The following is a 23,680-nucleotide window of genomic DNA, read 5'->3' on the forward strand; positions in this document are numbered from 1 at the left end:
TCCAATGGCAGATTGATCACTATTGATTAGTCCTGAATTTCCAAATGTATTGTTGAAGTTTTTACAGCAGTTAGGCTATTAGTTAGACTAACAACAACGACCTCTCCAAATAAGAACTTACGTTTTTGACTTGTAAAATAAATGATTGGAATTAAATTAAACTTGACGCTTCAATTTCATTTTATACTTAAAATTACGATCTCGATTATTTCAAGTTGACAGCTTTAATCATCACACTATCTTGACATATGTACTTCCCTGCGTAGTCTGAAGTCGACAAAGTGATGGATGCAGTTTTGCTGATAAATGCAGTCTTGCGTAGTCTTGCTGTAAACATAGAATTTGGAATGACTAATAGTCATTTAATAGGATATCCATGGCTGTGAACTTGGACGCGTTTGTTATGATTTACAAAGAATGATAGTCTGCCTACCTACATACCGTGTAAAGACGCATGCTCATCTGCGCGCCGTGAACCGGCGTGAACACTTTGGCAATTGGCACACCGAAGTTTAAAAAGATGTTTGATAGGCCTATTGTCCAGGTTTATTGTTGCCTGTGGTTTATTTGATATGGTGTGAGCTATATTCACGTGTGTGCTATATTCACAGATTCACATTGTATGATGTCATGTTTATCAAGTGAGACCCAGCATATTTATTTATTTACCCATGCTATTTAGATAGTAAAGCGTGTACGCGTGGGTGCGCGCGTGTGACTGTGTGCGTGTGTTTGTGCTCATCTGAGCTCCTATGCATGATTGTGTGTGTATTGATCTGTGTGTGTGTGTGTGTGTGTGTATTGATCAGTGTGTGTGTGTATTGATCAGTGTGTGACTGTCTCTCCCTGTGCACACAGAGTCTCTGCAGCATGTCCTGAGTGAGTATGGGGTGGTGAGGCCTGTGAACACTGACGCAGAGGGCCGTTTCCTCTCAGGTGCTGTCTCCGCACCTCAGCTTGACAGCCAGCAGCAGCAGGCCCACAGACGCTGGAGAAGAGAGGCTGCAGCTGCCTCAGACCCCAGCCATGTAGACCTGGAGGAAGGAGAGGGCACAGCCAGGCACAGGGAGACACTCTTCTACAATGTCACTGTGTTTGGCCGGGAGCTTCACCTGCACCTGCGCCTCAACTCCAGGCTGGTGGCCCCCGGAGCTAAGCTGGAGTGGCACGAGGAGGGCAGCCAGACCCGCTACGAACCTCTACGGGACAGCGACTGCTTTTATGTAGGAGAGGTCACCAATGTCAGGGACACGTCCGTCGCTATCAGCAACTGTGATGGCCTGGTAAGTGCTGCACCGTTGATAAATATATCCCTCATGTATAGTTATTACACTGCTAGTACGCCTGTAGAACGGATTAGGTAGCTTCAGTTGATAGACAGAGGGGGCAATGCCATAGTAATAAAGATGGCTAGACTTAGGTCATCCAAGAGGCAGGAGAGATTGGAAAGTGGAACCCCTGCTCTGGCACATTGTTATGGTTGTGTATCATTGCACAGAAGGACTGAGATTATTTTCGATGTAGGCAGATGTTTTTCATATGGTCTGCATCAAAATAGAGGATTGTAAAAAATAAAATAAATAAAGCAGTAATCTCAAAATAAAACAAACTTCTCCCTGCTTGGCATTACTGGTCGGTCTCCACCAGGCAGGGTGGCAGTATTCAGCATGCAGGTCATTGCTGGTCGGTCTCCACCAGGCAGGGTGGCAGTATTCAGCATGCAGGTCTCTGTGCTGTTGAAGGTGGGAGGCCCAGGGGAGGTTTTAGTCCCTGGAGGTTAACGCTTCATATCTCAGGCAGCTGCTTCATCCCCATCCCCTCTCCCGCCCACCCTGCAGGAAATAAACCACATCTCCTTAATGATCACATGAAATAGGTTGGCCGAAATCCCCTCTGTTTAATTAAATATGCTCCTTAGAGACACACACACTATTACTCTCTCAAGGTAGGTTTCAGACAAGTCTGCGTTTAGAATTAGCGATAAAGAAACAATTTGTTAGAAAAAGACACCACTGTGATTTTCTCTCTTTACACCGTGTTGTTTCCCATGTCCCCTGGACAAATCACACTGCAGTGTTATGATCAGACCCTGGTTCAGATTACAGTGTCAGAAAACAACTGTCAAGAGAAAGACCGGTCTTCAAACATGGATAGTCTCATTGGCGAGTGTCTGTCCGTGAGTGATTTGAATTACTATTTTTTCTCTGTGAGGAGTGTTCCATTTCTCTGCTTGGAACACATAGCGCCAGAGCATGTCCAGACCCAGTACTGTACAGTGTTGTGACCAGACCGCTGTAGGTTTTCTATTTCAATCCCTCGGTCCACATAGGTTTGGTCTACATACTATAGCTAGGTTATACAGCATGTAGTGTGCTATTGTCATGCCCCCTCCTACCTTCTGATCATTAGTAGACAAAGCATATACAGTGGAGAGACACATGCGTCATATTTATGCAGTGTCGATACATGACCACATGACTACAAAAAAGGGTGAAACGATTTTTAGGATAAGTTGCACCTCCAAGCTTCACACTCACTAAGCTCCTCCACCTCCAAGCTTCACACTCACTAAGCTCCTCCTCCTCCAAGCTTCACACTCACTAAGCTCCTCCTCCTCCAAGCTTCACACTCACTAAGCTCCTCCTCCTGAAAGATAAATACTGTTGAATGATTGAATGCTTATGAGATTCTACTACCAAGCTGTAAGTCCTGGGTCATTGGTACTGCAGGCCATGCATGTGTATCAGCATTAGCAGACTGCAGCAGAGCGAAGCCCGTCTACAGAAAGTGTCTCAGAGAAGGAAAGAGTGCTGATCTAGGATCAGGCCCCCCGTGTATTCATTATGATAAAAAATATAAAGCTGATCCTAGATCAGCACTCCTACTCCGAGATGCTTTATGAATACGGTCCAGAGCAGGCTGCTGCACTGAGAAGGGCAGGGGCATGATGCTGGTACCGGACCCCTGCTAAGGGACAAATGAGTAAGTGATGCCCTACAAGCAGAGGCACAAGCTGTTGCCATTGCCATAGTGTCTGTAGGAGGAAGTGACATCCACCAAATGATTCTCAGAAAAAAAGTGATGTGTTGGTATGGCCTCTTAGGTTAGATTTAGTCTGAGTACCAGTCTCTTTAGCTATCATTCCACTCCTTGCCAGTCCTTGTCATTGCCAAAAAAAGACTGATCTTTCGGCAATCTCAATGTTCAATATGCGCTGGATTTACGGCAGAGTTGCTCATTGGTTGTTGGTAATAACATTAATATTTTCCATGACATCATGTGGAGCTTCGAAATGAGAATTTATAACAAAGTCAGTTGTATTTTGAGGCATTTTGTGGTTGGAATTGCAGAGGCATTTTGTGGTTGGAATTGCAGTATGTATTTAGTTTGAGAATTTAGATGTGAGCATCTGAATAAACAAAAAACAGTTGCTTAGCAACCGGATACCAACGTGTTCTGTGTAGAAAAATGTGCATAATCGTTGTGATTGGAGGATAGCTGTGAGGGTGATCGAATCAGGATCAAATCCTCTGTTCTCCTCGAGCTCATTAATGATAGAATGTTAATATTTAAAGATGGCAGAAAGGATAGTCTCCTTGGCACATGACGTGGCGTACAGGGAGTGGATTAGCTAAAGAGACTGATACCCAGGCTAGGTTAGATTGGGTGGCCTGAGCAAATCTTTTGTGGCCTTGGCTACAGACCGTTGTCATGGAAACCACCCTCTTATGCAATTTGTCCTGAGGGGTCAGCCTGTCAGTTTAAAGTCTGTATCTGTGTGATATCTCTCTATTATTGTCCCTCATCCCTTCTCTGTGTGATCTGTCCTGCATGACCTTGTTCCAGAGATGCATTGCATGCATTGCATTGCTGAATTATAATTAAATATAACTTATATATAACTTTCTCTGTGTTATGATATCAGAGCAGTCAATCCTCTACTACGGGGGTTCTTAAACTTTTATAGCTCGAGACCCGAATGAGAAATTGACCATCCTACCGTGACCCAAATCGTCCTCCAATGACACAAATCACGACCCACCTCTCACATGCCCAGGGCCCACTTTGGGTGCCGACCCATAGTTTAAGAAAGCCTGCTGTACTACAAACAGTAAGAACAGCTGTTAGTCTTATCCAACTTGCAATCAAGCCACCAAAGAACCATAATCCCATACAGACCTCATGCTGCCCAAAAGTTCAGGAAGTTAATCAATTTTGCGCTGGGATGGTTTCTGTGTTGGTTGGAAATCCTTCAGCCTTTGCACGATATAGCCTATGTCAGCTGTGTATAACCTAGTAATGAAGATGCAACCTTTCTAAAGTCATCCCAGGGGTCTTTTCTCAACACAAGCGCTGGATGTCACTTATTTAGTTGGGTTCACTTTTATGCTATAATCAAGTTGTTCATTTTGCTCCTCTGGCACGTATGTGGCTGGGGTGTTTGGAGCTGTGTCCTGACTTACACGACCTCTGAGCCTTCTCAAATCAATGTTGGACCAGGGCTCACTGTTTCAGCCATCTGTCGCCCCTCTCCCTGGTTTGGGCCAATAGGAGCCACTCTCTTTGTGGTGTTGAGCGGGCCGTGGAGCGGGGTGAAAGAGGAACACTTGTCAGGTAGGGCCATTCCAGAATCCCCTGGCTCCGGTCTCTATGGAGTAGCTGTGGCCTTTGATTATTCCATTGGAAGGACAAAGTGGGGAACCCACTGTGACTGCACCGGCACACTTCCTTTCCTCTCCGCAGGAGTTTAGATCCGTTTCTGTTTGAGTGTGGATGGAAACCTCAGTCCTAATTGTATCTGGCTGAAGGCCCAGTCCATCTGGCTGAAGGCCCAGTCCATCTGGCTGAAGGCCCAGTCCATCAGGCTGAAGGCCCAGTCCATCTGGCTGAAGGCCCAGTCCAGCAGGCTGCGTGTTACATTAACGTTTCAAAGTGACATATTGACGCTCTTGTCAGGATTTATAGTTGCGAGAACAGGCCCAGCTGGAGTGAAAAGAGGATCTTTGAACTGGAAGACTCTGCTGTAGAGAACAGGTCTACACACCTGAATACAGCTGACCTCCTTAGAGAACAAAACTCTCTCATCACAAACATGGAAGCCAATAAATGTCTTGTCATGTTTGGTTTTTGTTTGCTTCTGTGTCAGCTTTCTTTCGGTGCCATGAGACTCAGTCCATTTACACAGATTAAATATATATATATATATATATATATATATATATATATATATATATATATATATATATATATAGCGTTTGGAAGAATTCCATGACTGACACCTTAGCATTTAGAGTTGTTTATGTATTTCATGGTGAGTAGGAGGAGTGTGACCTGGATAGAAAGATGTTACAAAGAAAAACGTTAAAAGGAAAAGCGTCTCCGGGCGCTCATGGACAAAGGGTTGAGTGTGGCTCCATCCAAAATGCAATGTGAAAGGGATGGTTGGGAATGAAGAAGAGGAGATTGGGTCTTGATGGTTCCCTCCTGATCTGTCTGTAGTTACAGTAGGACATGTGATGTCAGCCACCTGGCTCGTCCAATCCCTGCAGGAGGTGCATTCTCCAAAATGAAAACAGCAGTGTTCCGTGGATGTTAATCAAGAGAATTCTGAAGGCAGTCAATACATGTCAGGTCTGACCCGATGATCCAGGACATTTTAACGTGTGTGTGTGTGTGTGTGTGTGTGTGCGTGTGCGTGTGCGTGTGCGTGTGTGCGTACGTTCGTGCGTGCGTGCAAGAGAGAGGGAGACCAGACTAGAGTATATTTCACTTGATATAGTTCTTGTTTTATTGGGCTTTTATGGTCGTGTGTTGATATGAATATTGATGTGGTTGTGTTGATTCCTGACACATGTTAGTAGGGCTCCGCTGCTGCTGAGTTTGAATGACAGCTTGTAATGAAGAGTGAAGGGAGGCAGCCCAGAAGGGGTTTCAGTTTCTACTCTCTCTGATGTCCTACATTACTGTTGCCAGTGGTCAACAGAGAAATGAAGGAGATTACTGGGATGAACATCAAATCACAAGTGGCTTTGGCCTGCACATAATAGCACCTTTGATTCTTGCCAGGCTTGAAAATGAACATGGTTGATGATATTTTATTTATTTGAAACTGACGATTTTGACTTGTTTATGTTAATTCTTGACTTTATACTGTATCCAACTCAGGATCAAAATGAAGTTTGCTCCAGGACTCATTAATCCTTGAATCTCAGAGATTTGGTGGCACAATCTGGGTGTCCATTTCACTTGCCACAATAACAACTGGCACAAAACACCTAATCTCAGATTTGATTGAATGTAATCGATTGATAATGTGTTAGATTATGTTGAAAAGGCTGAAAATTAACACAGTATCATGATTAAATTTAAGGTTGAAAGGAAGCTTGAGGAACTTTAGAAATCCCTTCTTTGGAGCAGTGTGAGTGAAGGTCATGTAAACCAACGACCTGTCCAATGGCAACTAACACTGAATACTGTGAGTCAACATGGCAAGTTTTTAAACACTTTTGGCCTTTTTGCAATGGAAACTATTGACACGGAACATGAGGTCATGCTGTTGTGCAACAGAAATATGTTTCTTAATCAAGGATTATGGATATGGCCCCGTTTAGTCTTCTTAATCTTCCCTTTCCAACACATAGTGTGTGGAGACGATGCCATTGGGAAACAACTCATCCACTTTATTTCCAGTTTAAACACAGTATTTTCTCCTTTCCATGGCCCTTCCACTGAAATATAAACCCAGCAGTGAAAATGGAGAGTTTATTACCCGGGGTTAGAGGGATGGAGGTTTTACCATGGCTCTTTCATTCATATCAACTGGAAAAGATTACTATTGTCAACCCTGTGAAAGCTGTCATTACCTCAAAGAGCTGTACTTAGCTGCAGTATACATTATCTGTCATTTCACAAAGAGCTGTCCATTGTGAGAGCTAAGGTAGTGCTCACATGCTTCCACCCCCGTTCAGACAGACAGGCAGACAGACAGACAGACAGACAGACAGACAGGCAGGCAGGCAGGCAGACAGACAGACAGACAGAACGCTGGCAACAAGGCAAAGTTGTCATGAGTGAGAGCTCTGCTCTGCCTGCCTCTCATTTGGAACATGTCATGCAGGCTTTGTGCTCCTCCTCCTCCTCCTCCTCCTCCTCCCTACAGACATAACTACCTCTGGATTAATGTATTTTCCTGCCCCCTCACACACACACACACACACACACACACACACACACACACACACCACACGCCACACACACACTGAACACTGAAAAGTTAGGGTATGAACAGCAGGTCTCCCGGGGCGACCAGTCTCTTAACAAGACAGCAGGCAGGCCTGACTCTGAGCTGGAAACCGGGACGGAGCTGCTCAGGCCCTCTCTCTTAGGCTCTGCTCTCCCATTTCACTCTTGGCAGGCCAGGCCAGGCCAGGCAGGCTTCGGAGCCTCTCAGGCTTATGGAAGAGCCAGAGTTTTCAATGTGACAGTGAAGCTGGATCACATCTTCAATAAGATTCTGCACCAGCATGGTTTATGCTAACTTATCCATCATTGCTCCTGTAAAGATTTACAATTTTTATGCCATTTTACAGCTAAAGAGTCGTGTGGGTATAATACCACTAATCAGGTAGCATACCCACACAACCACTGATCCAACTGTGTTGACACTGTAGAATATTTCTGACAGTAAAGCTGGTAGTGAGAGCTAGTGATTTATTTGTGATTGTTAAGTGAAGTTGATCCCTCAAATGTTAGTTTACGATTTTCAATTGGCAAGAGAGGATTTGACATCTGGGAAAGTTATTTGTTGTTGAAGAGTTTGATTTTAGATTGAGGGTTTGGATGTCTATCACAGTGTAGCCAAATGGAAAAAGTTAGTCTGCAAAAACCCCAGTCTTGCACCATTGTTTAATATATTATATATAAAGTTGCTGCAGGAAAAGAAAGCCTTCCCTGTCACGTGGGAGAATGGAAATTCTTGCTTTCAAGACTGAGGTATGTGCATCTTTCCTCCAGCCCAGGGTAGAATCTTTCATATTAAGTCCTTTATTCCCGAGCATGACTCTAATCAGCTGTTCGAGTTCTAGAGTTCCTGAGGTGAGGTGACTGAGCAACTGCTTTTCTGAGTGGAGGATGTGTACTTAGCCATGCTGCGTGGTAAGGCAGGTTAAGTTTGACTTCACAGTGGCTCAGAAAGCTGGCTGACCGAGGTGTAACTGCTGGTATCAATTTATGCAGAGTCCGGACCTTTCCTTGGTAATTATACCTCGGGAGGATGTGACAGCTCCTTGTGTAATATTTCCCAGGAGGCTGTTAAATGGCAGCCTCAGCAGCCCGTCTCTAGCTCAGTGGTTCGGGGTCAGAGAGAGGAGCAGTATTGTGCTGACCCTGAACAGACCTGACTGTTCCAGTCTCAGTGTGTTTTAAAGTTTACATTCGCATCCCTCCTCTTCCTCGTTCCCCGTTCTCCAGGTCAGACACAGGATAGGGGGCCACCTGGTTTGGGCTGTCACGCCACATTTTGGCTGTCTGCATTTATGAAAGCATTAGTACCGCTGTTTTGGCTGACCTAAATTGTTGATCAGTTGGTTGATCTAAATTGGCCCCATAGTGATCAACTCATGTCTCTTTGCAGTCTCATGTCATTTGTACTTCTCAATGTTGTCCTCTCTTCTGGCCGAGCTTCAAAGTGGTGGAGATATTGATTATTGTGCATTTCCCTTATCAATTAAGTTATTCTCAAAGTGTTATTTAAAGTTGTTGTTTTTTCCAGTTAGACGCTTGTGATTGTAGAGTCCAACCCCCTTCTCATCTCATCTCTCTCAGGCAGGAATGATCCGCACGGGGCGGGAGGAGTTCTTCATCGAACCCCTGGAGCACCGAGTGGGTGGGGCGAGGGAGGAGGAGGGCGGAGACGGACGACATCACATCGTTTATCGCTCCTCTGCCATTAAGAGACCCCCTGTCAGTCAAACAGCGGACTCTTACCGCCGAGGTAAGAGGAACTTCAGATACACCTCTACAGAACCTGCATGCTTTTTTCTGACTATCAGGAGACATGATGATAGGTCATAGGTCATAGGTCGCCTTCACAGGTCGTCATCATCTGTAACTTTAAATCAAATCAAATCAAAACCAAATGTATTGGTCACATACACATGTTTAGCAGATGTTATTGCGGGTAATAGCGAAATGCTTGTGTTTCTAAATTTAACTCCGACAGTGCAGTATTATCTAACAAGTAACATCTAACAATTTCACAACATATACCCAATACACACAAATCTAAGTAAAGCAATGGAATTAAGAATATATACATAAATATATGGACGAGCAATGTCAGGGGGGAATAGACTAAGATACAGTAGAATAGTATAAAATACAGTATATACAGTTGAAGTCGGAAGTTTACATACACTTAGGTTGGAGTCATTAAAACTCGTTTTTCAACCACTCCACAAATTTCTTGTTAACAAACTATAGTTTTGGTAAGTCGGTTAGGACATCTACTTTATGCATGACACAAGTAATTTTTCCAACAATTGTTTACAGACAGATTATTTCACTTATAATTCACTGTATCACAATTCCAGTGGGTCAGAAGGTTACATACACTAAGTTGACTGTGCCTTTAAACAGCTTGGAAAATTCCAGAAAATGATATGATGGCTTTAGAAGCTTCTGATAGGCTAATTGACATTGTTTGAGTCAATTGGAGGTGTACCTGTGGATCTTTGCTTGACATCATGGGAAAATCAAAAGAAATCAGCCAAGAACTCTCCTAGAGTTGAACGTACTTTGGTGCGAAAAGTGCAAATCAATCCCAGAACAACAGCAAAGGACCTTGTGAAGATGCTGGAGGAAACATGTACAAAAGTATCTATATCCACAGTAAAACGAGTCCTATATCAACATAACCTGAAAGGCCGCTCAGCAAGGAAGAAGCCACTGCTCCAAAACCGCCATAAAAAAGCCAGACTACGGTTTGCAACTGCATATGGGGACAAAGATAGTACTTTTTGGAGTAATGTCCTCTGGTCTGATGAAACAAAAATTGAACTGTTTGGCCATAATGACCATTGTTATGTTTGGAGGAAAAAGGGGGTGCTTGCAAGCCGAAGAACACCATCCCAACCGTGAAGCACGGGGGTGGCAGCATCATGCTGTGGGGGTGCTTTGCTGCAGGAGGGACTGGTGCACTTCACAAAACAGATGGCATCATGAGGAAGGAAAATTATGTGGATATATTGAAGCAACATCTCAAGACATCAGTCAGGAAGTTAAAGCTTGGTCACAAATGGGTCTTCCAAATGGACAATGACACCAAGCATACTTCCAAAGTTGTGGCAAAATGGCTTAAGGACAACAAAGTCAAGGTATTGGAGTGGCCATCACAAAGCCCTGACCTCAATCCTATAGAAAATGTGTGGGCAGAACTGAAAAAGTGTGTGCGAGCAAGGATGCCTACAAACCTGACTTAGTTACACCAGCTCTGTCAGGAGGAAGGGTCAAATATCACCCAACTTATTGTGGGAAGCTTGTGGAAGGCTACCCGAAACGTTTGACCCAAGTTAAACAATTTAAAGGCAATGCTACCAAATACTAATTGAGTGTATGTAAACTTCTGACCCACGGGGAATGTGATGAAAGAAATAAAAGCTGAAATAAATCATCCTCTTTACTATTATTCTGACATTTCACATTCTTAAAATAAAGTGATGATCCTAACAGACCTAAGACAGGGAATTTTTACTAGGATTAAATGTCAGGAATTGTGAAAAACTGAGTTTATATGTATTTGGCTAAGGTGTATGTAAACTTCTGACTTCAACTGTACATATGAGATGAGTAATGCAAGATATGTAAACATTATTAAACTGACTAGTGTTCCATTTATTAAAGTGGCCAGTGATTTCAAGTCTATGTAACGCCAGGTTTGTGGGTTCGTTTCCCACGGGGGGCCAGTATAAAAAAAAAATAATAATAATAATAATGTATGCACTCACTATAACTGTAAGTCGCTCTGGATAAGAGCGTCTGGTAAATGACTAAAATGTAAAAAAAAAAAAAGATATGGTACATAGGGCAGCAGTCTCTAAGGTGCAGGGTTACATAACCGGGTGGAAGCCTCCTAGTGATGGCTATTTAACAGTCTGATGGACTTGGATAGAAGTTGTTTTTCAGTCTCTCGGTCCCAGCTTTGACGCACCTGTACTGACCTCACCTTCTGGATGATAGCGGGGTGAACAGGCAGTGGATCGAGTGGTTGTTGTCCTTGATGATCTTTTTGGCCATCCTGTGACATCGGGTGCTGTAGGTGTCCTGGAGGGCTGGTAGTTTGCCCCCAGTGATGCGTTGGGCAGACCGCACCACCCTCTGGAGAGCCCTGCAGTTGCGAGCGGTGCAGTTGCCGTACCAAGCGGTGATACAGCCAGACAGGATGCTCTCAATTGTGCATCTGTAAAAGTTTGTGAGGGTTTTTGGTGCCAAGCAACATTTCTTCAGCTTCCTGAGTGCTGAATGCTGATAAGCCTTATGTGGGTCTCTTCTAGACATTCAATTTGTGTCCCTCTTGGAATATCTATTGAACTGGCAGTGAATTCTGCATTATTGTGCATAGAGAAAACAAATGTATCCCTCTCCATGCCCTCCAAGTTCTCCTGGTCTAGCCTGATTAACAAAATGAATGCTATCCAGAGAAAGCATTTAATTTAACATGAGTTTTTTCTGATTTTAAGTGTTGCCTGATTCTAAAATGCAATCTTTAGTTCACTGTATACATAAGCTGTCATTATATTTGATACACACGTAAATACACTCTCTGGCATGTCTCTACAGAGCAAATCAGACTGGAGGATAGTTCAACGCCCATAGTAGGACAAAGCAAAGGCTGCTAAACTCGAATTAACCAAATGTTCCACTTTTTCTTTCTTAAATGGATCTCTACAGTATGCAGTCATTAGACTTATAATAAAGGATTCTCGCTGGATGGGAAAGTACAGTATGGTGGAATGTTTGTTTCTCTCTAGTTCATGGTCTAATCATCAAACTATTTACCCCCCGCCATGACTCCCATTTCACCCTGTCCATTTCCTCCTCAGGGGTCAGAGTTCACATAAACTCCCCACACTGAGCAGATAGAAGATACAGTAATCTGCGTGGGTGGATAAAGACGTGATAAAGTTATAAAAGGGATTCACATGTCACTTCAGTTCCAACCACGGAGCTCAGCCTGAGGATATTGGGAGGCTAGACGTGTTTCTCAGTCACTTCAAATTTGTAGTTTTTTTTTTGAGTAGTTCTAGTCTACTCTAAAAGACTATACTATACGAAAGACATATGTATTCCGGGCATTCTGCCAAGTTGGATTGTTATACACAAATTCTCATAAGACAAAGAAACAATTTCAGAATAATCTAAGATGGTGGGTGTCATGGCTCGCAGAAATTACATGGAACTGTCATTTCTTCTACTGAAGTGTGTGTGTCTGTTTCACCACTACACATGTTTTTCATTGAAAGTCATCTCCGTTTGTCCTTTGACTAATGGCTGTTGGACGGTGATTTTTTTTTTGACAGCCGCTTCTGTAGATGCTCCAGACGTCCCTGCTTCACTCTGTACAAAGTCCTGTGCTGTCTTAGATGTTCGGACTACATCTTGTTTAGTGGTTGGGGTGTGTATACTGCATACCATAAGGATTGTTTCTAACACATTTCCTTTGTTTATTTATTTATATACACTGAACAAAAATATAAACGCAACATGCAACAATTTCAAAGATTTTACTGAGTTATAGTTCATATAAGGAAATCAGTCAATTGAAATATATTTATTAGGCCCTAATCTATGGATTTCACATGACTGGGAATACAGATATGCATCTGTTGGTCACAGATACCTTACAAAAAAGGAAGGGGCGTGGATCAGAAAACCAGTCAGTATCTGGTGTGACCACCATTTGCCTCATGCAGCACGACACATCTCCTTCACATAGAGTTGATCAGGCTGTTGATTGTGGCCTGTGGAATGTTGTCCCCCTCCTCTTCAATGGCTGTGCAAAGTTGCTGGATATTGGCAGGAACTGGAACACACTGTCGTACACGTTGCTCCAGAGCGTCCCAAAGATGCTCAACTGGTGACATGTCTGGTGAGTATGCAGGCCATGGAAGAAATGGGAAATTTTCAGCTTCCAGGAATTGTGTACAGATCCTTGCGACATGGGGCTGTGCATTATTTACATTTACGTCATTTAGCAGACGCTCTTATCCAGAGCGACTTACAGTTAGCGAATACATATATATATATTTTTTTTATACTGGCCCCCTGTGGGAATCAAACCCACAACCCTGGCGTTGCAAACGCCATGCTCTATCAACTGAGCTACATCCCTGCCGGCCATTCCCTCCCCTACCCTGGACGACGCTGGGCCAATTGTGCGCCGCCCATGAGTCTCCCGGTCGCGGCCGGCTGCGACAGAGCCTGGATTCGAACCAGGATCTCTAGTGGCACAGTTAGCACTGCAAAGCAGTGCCTTAGACCACTGCGCCACTCAGGAGCTATTATCATGCTGAAACATTAGGTGATGGCGGCAGATGAATGGTATGACAATGGGCCTCAGCATCTCGTCACGGTATCTCTGTGGATTCAAATTGCCATCGATAAAATGCAATTGTGTTCGTTGCTTATGCCTGCCAATACCATAACCCCACCGCCACCATGGGGCACTCTGTTCACAATGTTGACATCAGCAAACCGCTCACCCACACAATGCCATACAGTGAGGGAAAAAAGTATTTGATCCCCTGCTGATTTTGTACGTTTGCCCACTGACAAAGACATGATCAGTCTATAATTTTAATGGTAGGTTTATTTGAACAGTGAGAGACAGAATAACAACAAAAAAATCCAGAAAAATGCATGTCAAAAATGTTATGAATTGATTTGCATTTTAATGAGGGAAATATTTATTTGACCCCTTTGCAAAACATGACTTAGTACTTGGTGGCAAAACCCTTGTTGGCAATCACAGAGGTCAGACATTTCTTGTAGTTGGCCACCAGGTTTGCACAAATCTCAGAAGGGATTTTGTCCCACTCCTCTTTGCAGATCTTCTCCAAGTCATTAAGGTTTCGAGCCTGACGTTTGGCAACTCGAACCTTCAGCTCCCTCCACAGATTTTCTATGGGATTAAGGTCTGGACATGGGCTAGGCCACTCCAGGACCTTAATGTGCTTCTTCTTGAGTCACTCCTTGGCCGTGTGTTTTGGGTCATTGTCATGCTGGAATACCCATCCACGACCCATTTTCAATGCCCTGGCTGAGGGAAGGAGGTTCTCACCCAAGATTTGACGGTACATGGTCCCGTCCATCGTCCCTTTGATGCGGTGAAGTTGTCCTGTCCCCTTAGCAGAAAAAAACCCCCAAAGCATAATGTTTCCACCTCCATGTTTGACGGTGGGGATGGTGTTCTTGGGGTCATAGGCAGCATTCCTCCTCCTCCAAACACGGCGAGTTGAGTTGATGCCAAAGAGCTCCATTTTGGTCTCATCTGAGCACAACACTTTCACCCAGTTCTCCTCTGAATCATTCAGATGTTCATTAGCAAACTTCAGACGGGCCTGTATATGTGCTTTCTTGAGCAGGGGGACCTTGCAGGCGCTGCAGGATTTCAGTCCTTCACGGCGTAGTGTGTTACCAATTGTTTTCTTGGTGACTATGGTCCCAGCTGCCTTGAGATCATTGACAAGATCCTCCCGTGTAGTTCTGGGCTGATTCCTCACCGTTCTCATGATCATTGCAACTCCACGAGGTGAGATCTTGCATGGAGCCCCAGGCCGAGGGAGATTGACAGTTCTTTTGTGTTTCTTCCATTTGCGAATAATCGCACCAACTGTTGTCACCTTCTCACCAAGCTGCTTGGCGATGGTCTTGTAGCCCATTCCAGCCTTGTGTAGGTCTACAATCTTGTCCCTGACATCCTTGGAGAGCTCTTTGGTCTTGGCCATGGTGGAGAGTTTGGAATCTGATTGATTGATTGCGTCTGTGGACAGGTGTCTTTTATACAGGTAACAAGCTGAGATTAGGAGCACTCCCTTTAGGAGTGTGCTCCTAATCTCAGCTCGTTACCTGTATAAAAGACACCTGGGAGCCAGAAATCTTTCTGGTTGAGAGGGGGTCAAATACTTATTTCCCTCATTAAAATGCAAATTATTTTATAACATTTTTGACATGCATGTTTCTGGATTTGTTTGTTGTTATTCTGTCTCTCACTGTTCAAATAAACCTACCATTAAAATTATAGACTGATTATTTCTTTGTCAGTGGGCAAACGTACAAAATCAGCAGGGGATCAAATACTTTTTTCCCTCACTGTACATGCTGCTATCTGCGCGGTACAGTTGAATATGGGATTCTTCCGTGAAGAACACACTTCTCCATTATGCCAGTGGCCATAGAAGGTGAACATTTGCCCACTGACCCTGGTGAGAACGACGAACATACAGATGAGCTTCCCTGAGACGGTTTCTGACAGTTTGTGCAGAAATAATTGAGTTATGCAAACCCACAGTTTTATTCACATTCCTGTAGTCAGCATGCCAATTGCACACTCCCTCAAAACTTGAGACATCTGTGGCATTGTGTTGTGTGACAAACCTGCACATTTTAGAGTGGCCTTTTGTTGTCCCCAGCACAAGGTGCACCTGTGTAATGATTATGCTGTTTATTCAGCTTCTTGATATGCCACACCTGTCAGGTGGATGGATTATCTTGGCAAAGTAGAAATGATCACTAATGGATGTAAACAGCACCAAATAAGAGAAATAAGCTTTTTGTGAGTATGGAAAAATTATGGGATCTTTTTTTTCAGCTCATAAAACATGGGACCAAAGCTACACATGTTGCATTTATATGTTTGTTCAGTGTATTTGTTACATTTTACACACATGGTACTTTTTTACACACTATTTACATAACAAAGATATCGTTTTTTTTTAATATACAGTGCCGGAAAGTATTCTGACCCCTTGACTTTTTCCACATTTTATTACGTTACAGCCTTATTCTAAAATGGATTCCCTCATCAATCTAGACACAATACCCCATAATAACAAAGCAAAAACTGGTTTTTATAATTTTCTGCAAAAACAATAATAATGAAAAATATATGAAAAATCACATTTACATAAGTATTCAGACCCTTTACTCAGTACTTTGTTTAAGCACCTTTGGCAGCGATTACAGCCTCGAGTCTTCTTGGGTATGACGCTACAAGCTTGGCACACCTGTATTTGGGGAGTTTCTCCCATTCTTCACTGCAGATCCTCTCAAGCTCTGTCAGGTTGGATGGGCTGCACAGCTATTTTCAGGTCTCTCCAGAGATGTTCGATCAGGTTCAAGTTCAGGTTTCCTCCAGACGTGACGCTTGGCATTCAGGCCAAAGAGTTCAATCTTGGTTTCATCAGACCAGAGAATCTTCTTTCTCATGGTCTGAGAGTCTTTAGGTGCCTTTTGGCAAACTCCAAGCGGGCTGTCATGTGCCTTTTACCGAGGAGTGGCTTCCATCTGGCCACTCTACAATAAAGGACTGATGGTGGAGTGCTGCAGAGATGGTTGTCCTTCTGGAAGGTTCTCCCATCTCCACAGAAGAATTCTAGAGTTCTGTCAGGGTGGCCATTGGGTTCTTGGTCACCTCCCTGACAAAGGCCCTTCTCCCCTGATTGCTCAGTTTGGCCGGGCAGTCAGCTCTAGGAAGAGTCTTGGTGGTTCCAAACTTCTTCCATTTAAGAATGATGGAGGCCACTGTGTTCTTGGGGACCTTCAATGCTGCAGACATTTCTTGGTACCCTTCCCGAGATCTGTGCCTCGACACAATCCTGTCTCGGAGCTCTAAGCACAATTCCTTCGACCTCATGGCTTGGTATTTTCTCTGATATGCACTGTCAACTCTGGGACCTTATATAGACAGGTGTGTTCCTTTCCAAATCATGTCCAATCAATTGAATTTACTACAGGTGGACTCCAATCAAGTTGTAGAAACATCTCAAATATGATCAATGGAAACAGGATGCACCTGAGCTCAATTTTGAGTCGCATAGCAAAGGGTCTGAATACTTATGTAAATAAGGTATTTCTGTTTTTATTTTTTATAAATTTGCAAAAGTCTCTAACGTGTTTTCGCATTGTCATTATGGGATATTGTGTGTAGATTGCTGAGGATGTGTATTTATTTTATCCATTTTAGAATAAGGCTGTAATATAATTTTTTGGGGAAAAAGTCAAGGGGTCTGAATACATTCCGAAGGCACTGTAGGCTGGTCAGTGGTGATTTGTACCTGTATACTTTCTATCACCATGAAGAAAAACAATGCACAATACAGTAATTGAGTACATTGAGACATCAAGTGGTTTATGTGTGACGATGTGATGTGATGATGTGGCTAAGTTGGTAGAGCCTGGTGCTTGCAATGCTAGGGTTGCAGGTTCGTTTCCCACGGGGGACCAGCATGAAAATGTATGCACTCACTACTGTAAGTTGCTCTGGATAAGAGTGTCTACAAAAAGGAATGAAATCAAATCAAATCAAATCAAATTTTATTGGTCACATGCGCCGAATACAACAGGTGCAGACATTACAGTGAAATGCTTACTTACAGCCCTTAACCAACAGTGCATTTATTTTTAACAAAATTTAAATTTTTTAAAAATAAAACAACAACAAAAAAAGTGTTGAGAAAAAAAGAGCAGAAGTCAAATAAAATAACAGTAGGGAGGCTATATATACAGGGGGGTACCGGTGCAGAGTCAATGTGCGGGGGCACCGGCTAGTTTAGATAGTTGAAGATAGAATGAATAGACCATTTCAGTTTTCACGTAGAAATAAATTGCATTTGCAAGGTATTTCAAGAAACTGGAAAACATATATCAAGTATTTTTATATTCCACAAGTATTATCAGATTAACTGTTTTGTACAGATAATTATCAGACTCAAGTTAAAAATGCTGGTAAATACTCAAATACATTTAGTTTTTAAAAAAAATCCACAAAGGTAGTGCACTGGGCCTTTACTCGTTCTGTATTAGCAGACGTACAGTATATATAGAGTGTGGGCAATTTTCTTTCTGCAGTCCAACCGGGGGTTACAGCTAACAGCATTAGGACTTCACCAGGCACCATGCTATTTATACATGAAGTAGGGACTCTTGAAGTAGCCAAGACACTCAAATAAAAAACCACCCGTGGTTCAATGCTTTCTCTTCAACCGTTTTATCATTGGAAAACCTTGAATGGCGCCGGAGGGGACGGCTGCTGTTTTATGGACTCTTAACCAACCGTGCTATTTTGTTAGTTTTTTCGCATTGTTCGTAACTTATTTTGTACATAATGTTGCTGCTACCGTCTCTTATGACCAAAAATAGCTTCTGGACATCAGAACAGCGATTACTCACCTTGAACTGGACAAATAATATTTATTTAATGAGTCGGACGAGAGGGATTTGCTCCAGACACCCGACAGGGCCCTCATCCCCGTCATTCGCAGTAGAAAGAAAAGGAGATATCGCGGAAGGAGATTGGGGTGCCTGATAAGGAGCCGGTGACGAGTGGCTAATCTACCTTTGCAATCGGTACTATAGGCCAACAAACAATCGCTTGATAATTTTTATTTATTTTTATTTCACCTTTATTTAACCAGGTAAGCCAGTTGAGAACAGGTTCTCATTTACAACTGCGACCTGGCCAAGATAAAGCAAAGTAGTGCAATAAAAACAACACAGAGTTACATATGGGGTAAAAAAAACATAAAGTCAGAAATACAACAGAAAAGTGGACAACCTACAGGCACGAATATCCTACCAACGGGACATTAAATACTGTAATATCTTATGTTTCACCGAGTCGTGGCTGAACGACGACATGAATAACATACAGCTGGCAGGTTATACACTGTATCGGCAGGATAGAACAGCAGCCTCTGGGAAGACAAGGGTTGGCGGTCTATGTATATTTGTAAACAACAACTGGTGCACGATATCTAAGGAAGTTTTGAGGTTTTGCTCACCTGAGGTAGAGTATCTCATGATAAGCTGTAGACCACACTATCTACCAAGAGACTTTTCATCTATATTCTTCGTAGCTGTCTATTTACCACCACAAATCGATGCTGCCACTAAGACAGGAAAACGGTCATCCAGAGGCGGCACTCTTAGTGGCCGGGGAACTTAAATCCGTTTTACCTAATTTGTACCAGCATGTTAAATGTGCAACCAGAGGGGAAAAAAACTCTAGACCACCTTTACTCCACACACAGAGACACGTACAAAGCTCTCCCTTGCCCTCCATTTGGCAAATCTGACCCTAATTATATCCTCCTGATTCTTGCTTACAAGCAAAAACTAATGCAGGAAGCACCAGTGACTCGGTCAATAAAAAAGTGGTCAGATGAAGCAGATGCTAAGTTACAGGACTGTTTTGCTAGCACAGACTGGAATATGTTCCGGGATTCTTCTGATGGCATTGAGGAGTACACCACATCAGTCACTGGCTTCATCAAGAAGTGCATCGATGACGTCATCCCCACAGTGACTGTACGTATATACCCCAACCAGAAGCCATGGATTACAGGCAACATCTGCACTGAGCTAAAGGGTAGAACTGCTGCTTTCAAGGAGCGGGACTCTAACCCGGAAGCTTATAAGAAATCCCGCTATGCCCTCCGACGAACCATCAAACAGGCAAAGAGTCAATACAGGACTAAGATCGAATCGTACTACACCGGCTCCGACGCTCGTCAGATGTGGCAGACTACAAAGGGAAGCACAGCCATGAGCTGCCCAGTGACACGAGCCTACCAGATGAGCTAAATTACTTCTATGCTCACTTCGAGGCAAGTAACACTGAAACATGCATGAGAGCATCAGCTGTTCCGGACGACTGTATGATCACGCTCTCCGTAGCCGACGTGAGTAAGACCTTTAAACAGGTCAACATTCACAAGGCCGCAAGGCCAGACAGATTACCAGGACGTGTACTCCGAGCATGCGCTGACCAACTGGCAAGTGTCTTCACTGGCATTTTCAACCTCTCCCTGTCTGAGTCTGTAATACCAACATGTTTCAAGCAGACCACCATAGTCCCTGTGCCCAAGAACACTAAGGTAACCTGTCTAAATGACTACCGACCCGTAGCACTCACGTCTGCTTTGAAAGGCTGGTCATGGCTCACATCAACACCATTATCCCAGAAACCCTAGACCCACTCCAATTTGCATACCGCCCCAACAGATCCACAGATGATGCAATCTCTTTTGCACTTCACACTGCCCTTTCACACCTGGACAAAAGGAACACCTATGTGAGAATGCTATTAATTGACTAGAGCTCAGCGTTCAACACCATAGCGCCCTCAAAGCTCATCACCAAGCTAAGGACCCTGGGACTAAACACCTCCCTCTGCAACTGGATCCTGGACTTCTTGACGGGCCGCTCCCAGGTGGTAAGGGTAGGTAACAACTCAGGGGTGCGTGCTCAGTCCCCTCCTGTACTCCCTGTTCACTCATGACTGTAAATTGTAATTCATATTGTGGTCCTCTGTAGCTCAGCTGGTAGAGCACGGCGCTTGTAACGCCAGGGTAGTGGGTTCGATCCCCGGGACCACCCATACACAAAAAAAATAATGTATGCATGCATGACTGTAAGTCGCTTTGGATAAAAGCGTCTGCTAAATGGCATATTATTATTATTATTATTATTATTATTAAGTTTGCCGATGACACAACAGTGGTAAGCCTGATCACTGACAACGATGAGACAGCCTATAGGTAGGAGGTCAGAGACCTGGCCATGTGGTGCCAGGTCAACAACCTCTCCCTCAATGTGATCAAGACAAAGGAGATGATTGTGGACTGCAGGAAAAAGAAGAGGACCGAGCACGCCCCCATTCTCATCGACAGGGCTGTAGTGGAGCAGGTTGAGAGCTTCAAGTTCCTTGGTGTCCACATCACCAACAACTATCATGGTCCAAACACACCAAGACAGTGGTGAAGAGGGCACGACAAAACCTATTACCCCTCAGGAGACTGAAAAGATTTGGCATGGGTCCTCAGATCCTCAAAAGGTTCTACAGCTGCACCACCGAGAGCATCCTGACTGGTTGCATCACTGCCTGGTATGGCAACTGCTCGGCCTCCGACCGCAAGGCACTACAGAGGGTAGTGCGTACGGCCCAGTACATCACTGGGGCCAAGCTTCCTGCCATCCAGGACCTCTATACCAGGCGGTGTCAGAGGAAGGCCCTAAAAATTGTCAAAGACTCCAGCCACCCTAGTCATAGACTGTTCTCTCTGCTACCGCACAGCAAGCGGTACCGGAGTGCCAAGTCTAGGTCCATGAGGCTTCTAAACAGCTTCTACCCCCAAGCCATAAGACTCCTGAACATCTAATCAAATGGCTACCCATACTATTTGATTGCCCCCCCCCCCCCCCCTTTTACGCTGCTGCTACTCTCTGTTTATTATCTATGCATAGTCACTTTAATAACTCTACCTACATGTATATTAACTCAATTGCCTCGATTGGCCGGTGCCCCCGCACATTGACTCTGTGCCGGTACCCCCTGTATATAGCCTCGGTATTGTTATTTTACTGCTGTTATTTTACTGCTGCTCTTTAATTATTTGTATTATATTACCTTATTATTATTTATTTTTTTGTGTATTCTTTCTTAAAACTGCATTGTTGGTTAAGGGCTTGTAAGTAAGCATTTCACTGTAAGGTGTACACCTGTTGTATTCGGCGCATGTGACAAATAACATTTTATTTGATTTGATTTGATCATGTCACCATCTTTATTAGATTCACACTTCTCATCTGTGTATAATATGAGGGAATCTTGAGGACTGCTACTGGGAAGCCCAGTATTAACGCCATCAGCAATGACACACAGAATCTATGAACACTAATGAGGAGTCAATGTCCACAGCATCTTCGGTATAGAAACCCAGAGCACGTGACCCTCCCGCCTCTCTATCACTCTATTTATAGTCCATGGCAGAGAACACTGTTGTTCTTCGAAGGCTTTACCCTTGAAATATGATGACTTTGTTGTTTTTAAGTTCCGTGTCAGCTGACATTGTGATACCTTCTATAATGGGCGAGCAGCATCCACTCTGGCTCAGGGGGCCTGTGTTGGAACGTGCTGAGTTGTGGCTTTGATGGGGTGGAATAAAGACGGGTCCTGGTGTGAGCTGAAGGTAACCTGAGAAATTGTTGTTTTTGTCCCCTGTCCCCTCGTTTTATTTCCCAGGCTGGGAAGCAGGGCTGTCCAAGCACTCTGTCCTCTAGTCTAACCACTCTGTCCTCTAGGCTAACCACTCTGTCCTCTAGTCTAACCACTCTGTCCTCTAGTCTAACCACTCTGTCCTCTAGTCTAACCACTCTGTCCTCTAGTCTAACCACTCTGTCCTCTAGGCTAATGTCATGTGAATTTCTATCTCTAATTCGACCTAAGCTTGAATCATTACCAGAGGTTGTAAAGCTCTGGTTTTAATCATCAATGATTCAAGGTCCACAATCCACAAGTAATTATCAGTAAATTTATTTAAGGAGAGCTCTGCTCAAAAACACAAATATCCTGTTTTTATACTCCTTGACAAACAAAGACACTATGCTCCTCCCACCTTTCTTAAACTGTTCCCGCCTTCCCCCTTGAATGGTTAGTAACGCCCCCTCTGTTAGTGGGTTGACACTACATGATAATTCTAACATTTATACTGTGTTTGGGGTGAAATTCTTTAGTCATTATTCTTAAAATCCAAATTAATCTAACAGCTAACCACTCTGTCCTCTATTCTAACCACTCTGTCCTCTAGTCTAACCACTCTGTCCTCTAGTCTAACCACTCTGTCCTCTAGTCTAACCACTCTGTCCTCTAGTCTAACCATTGTCCTCTAGTCTAACCACTCTGTCCTCTAGTCTAACCACTCTGTCCTCTAGTCTAACCACTCTGTCCTCTAGTCTAACCACTGTCCTCTAGTCTAACCACTCTGTCCTCTAGGCTAACCACTCTGTCCTCTAGTCTAACCACTCTGTCCTCTAGTCTAACCACTCTGTCCTCTAGTCTAACCACTCTGTCCTCTAGTCTAACCACGGTCCTCTAGTCTAACCACTCTGTCCTCTAGGCTAACCACTCTGTCCTCTAGTCTAACCACTCTGTCCTCTAGTCTAACCCCTCTGTCCTCTAGTCTAACCACTCTGTCCTCTAGTCTAACCACTCTGTCTTCTAGGCTAACCGCTCTGTCCTCTAGTCTAACCACTCTGTCCTCTAGTCTAACCACTCTGATTCTCAACAGAATCGGCGAAATGAATACACCCTTGATCACATGCAAACACAGTTCACTTTCATAGCAGCCACATAAAAACAACATGATCACTTTGCTTGTTGTACAGTATATAGAATTCCTTCTCGTAACTATATACGCGTTCTCCTCCTCTCACCTTTTCCCTTCGCTTGTGGACTTCAGTGCACAACACACCAGCTGTATGTGACCAGGCGGAAAAAACCTTTCCAAGCCAAACCTTTATATCATGACCGCTAACCACTACACACAGCCTACCATCGTAGACATGTCATTGTCAACATAGCTACTAGAACTAATGCGTTAGTAAACCCGCTACAATCATGCAGTGC

General features: G+C 43.7%; 1 protein-coding gene across 1 annotated transcript in view; it reads left to right on the top strand.

Moving 5' to 3' along the window:
* LOC121541970 (A disintegrin and metalloproteinase with thrombospondin motifs 2) overlaps positions 1 to 23,680 on the top strand; it is a 59,170-nt gene that overhangs the window by 426 nt on the left and 35,064 nt on the right. The window contains exons 2-3 of the mRNA XM_041851381.2: positions 859 to 1,283; positions 8,824 to 8,992. Coding sequence (XP_041707315.1) covers positions 859 to 1,283; positions 8,824 to 8,992 — 594 coding nt within the window. The remainder of the gene's footprint in view (positions 1 to 858; positions 1,284 to 8,823; positions 8,993 to 23,680) is intronic.

This window comes from Coregonus clupeaformis, unplaced genomic scaffold (genome assembly GCF_020615455.1).
Source record: "Coregonus clupeaformis isolate EN_2021a unplaced genomic scaffold, ASM2061545v1 scaf0627, whole genome shotgun sequence".
Lineage (NCBI taxonomy): Eukaryota > Metazoa > Chordata > Actinopteri > Salmoniformes > Salmonidae > Coregonus > Coregonus clupeaformis.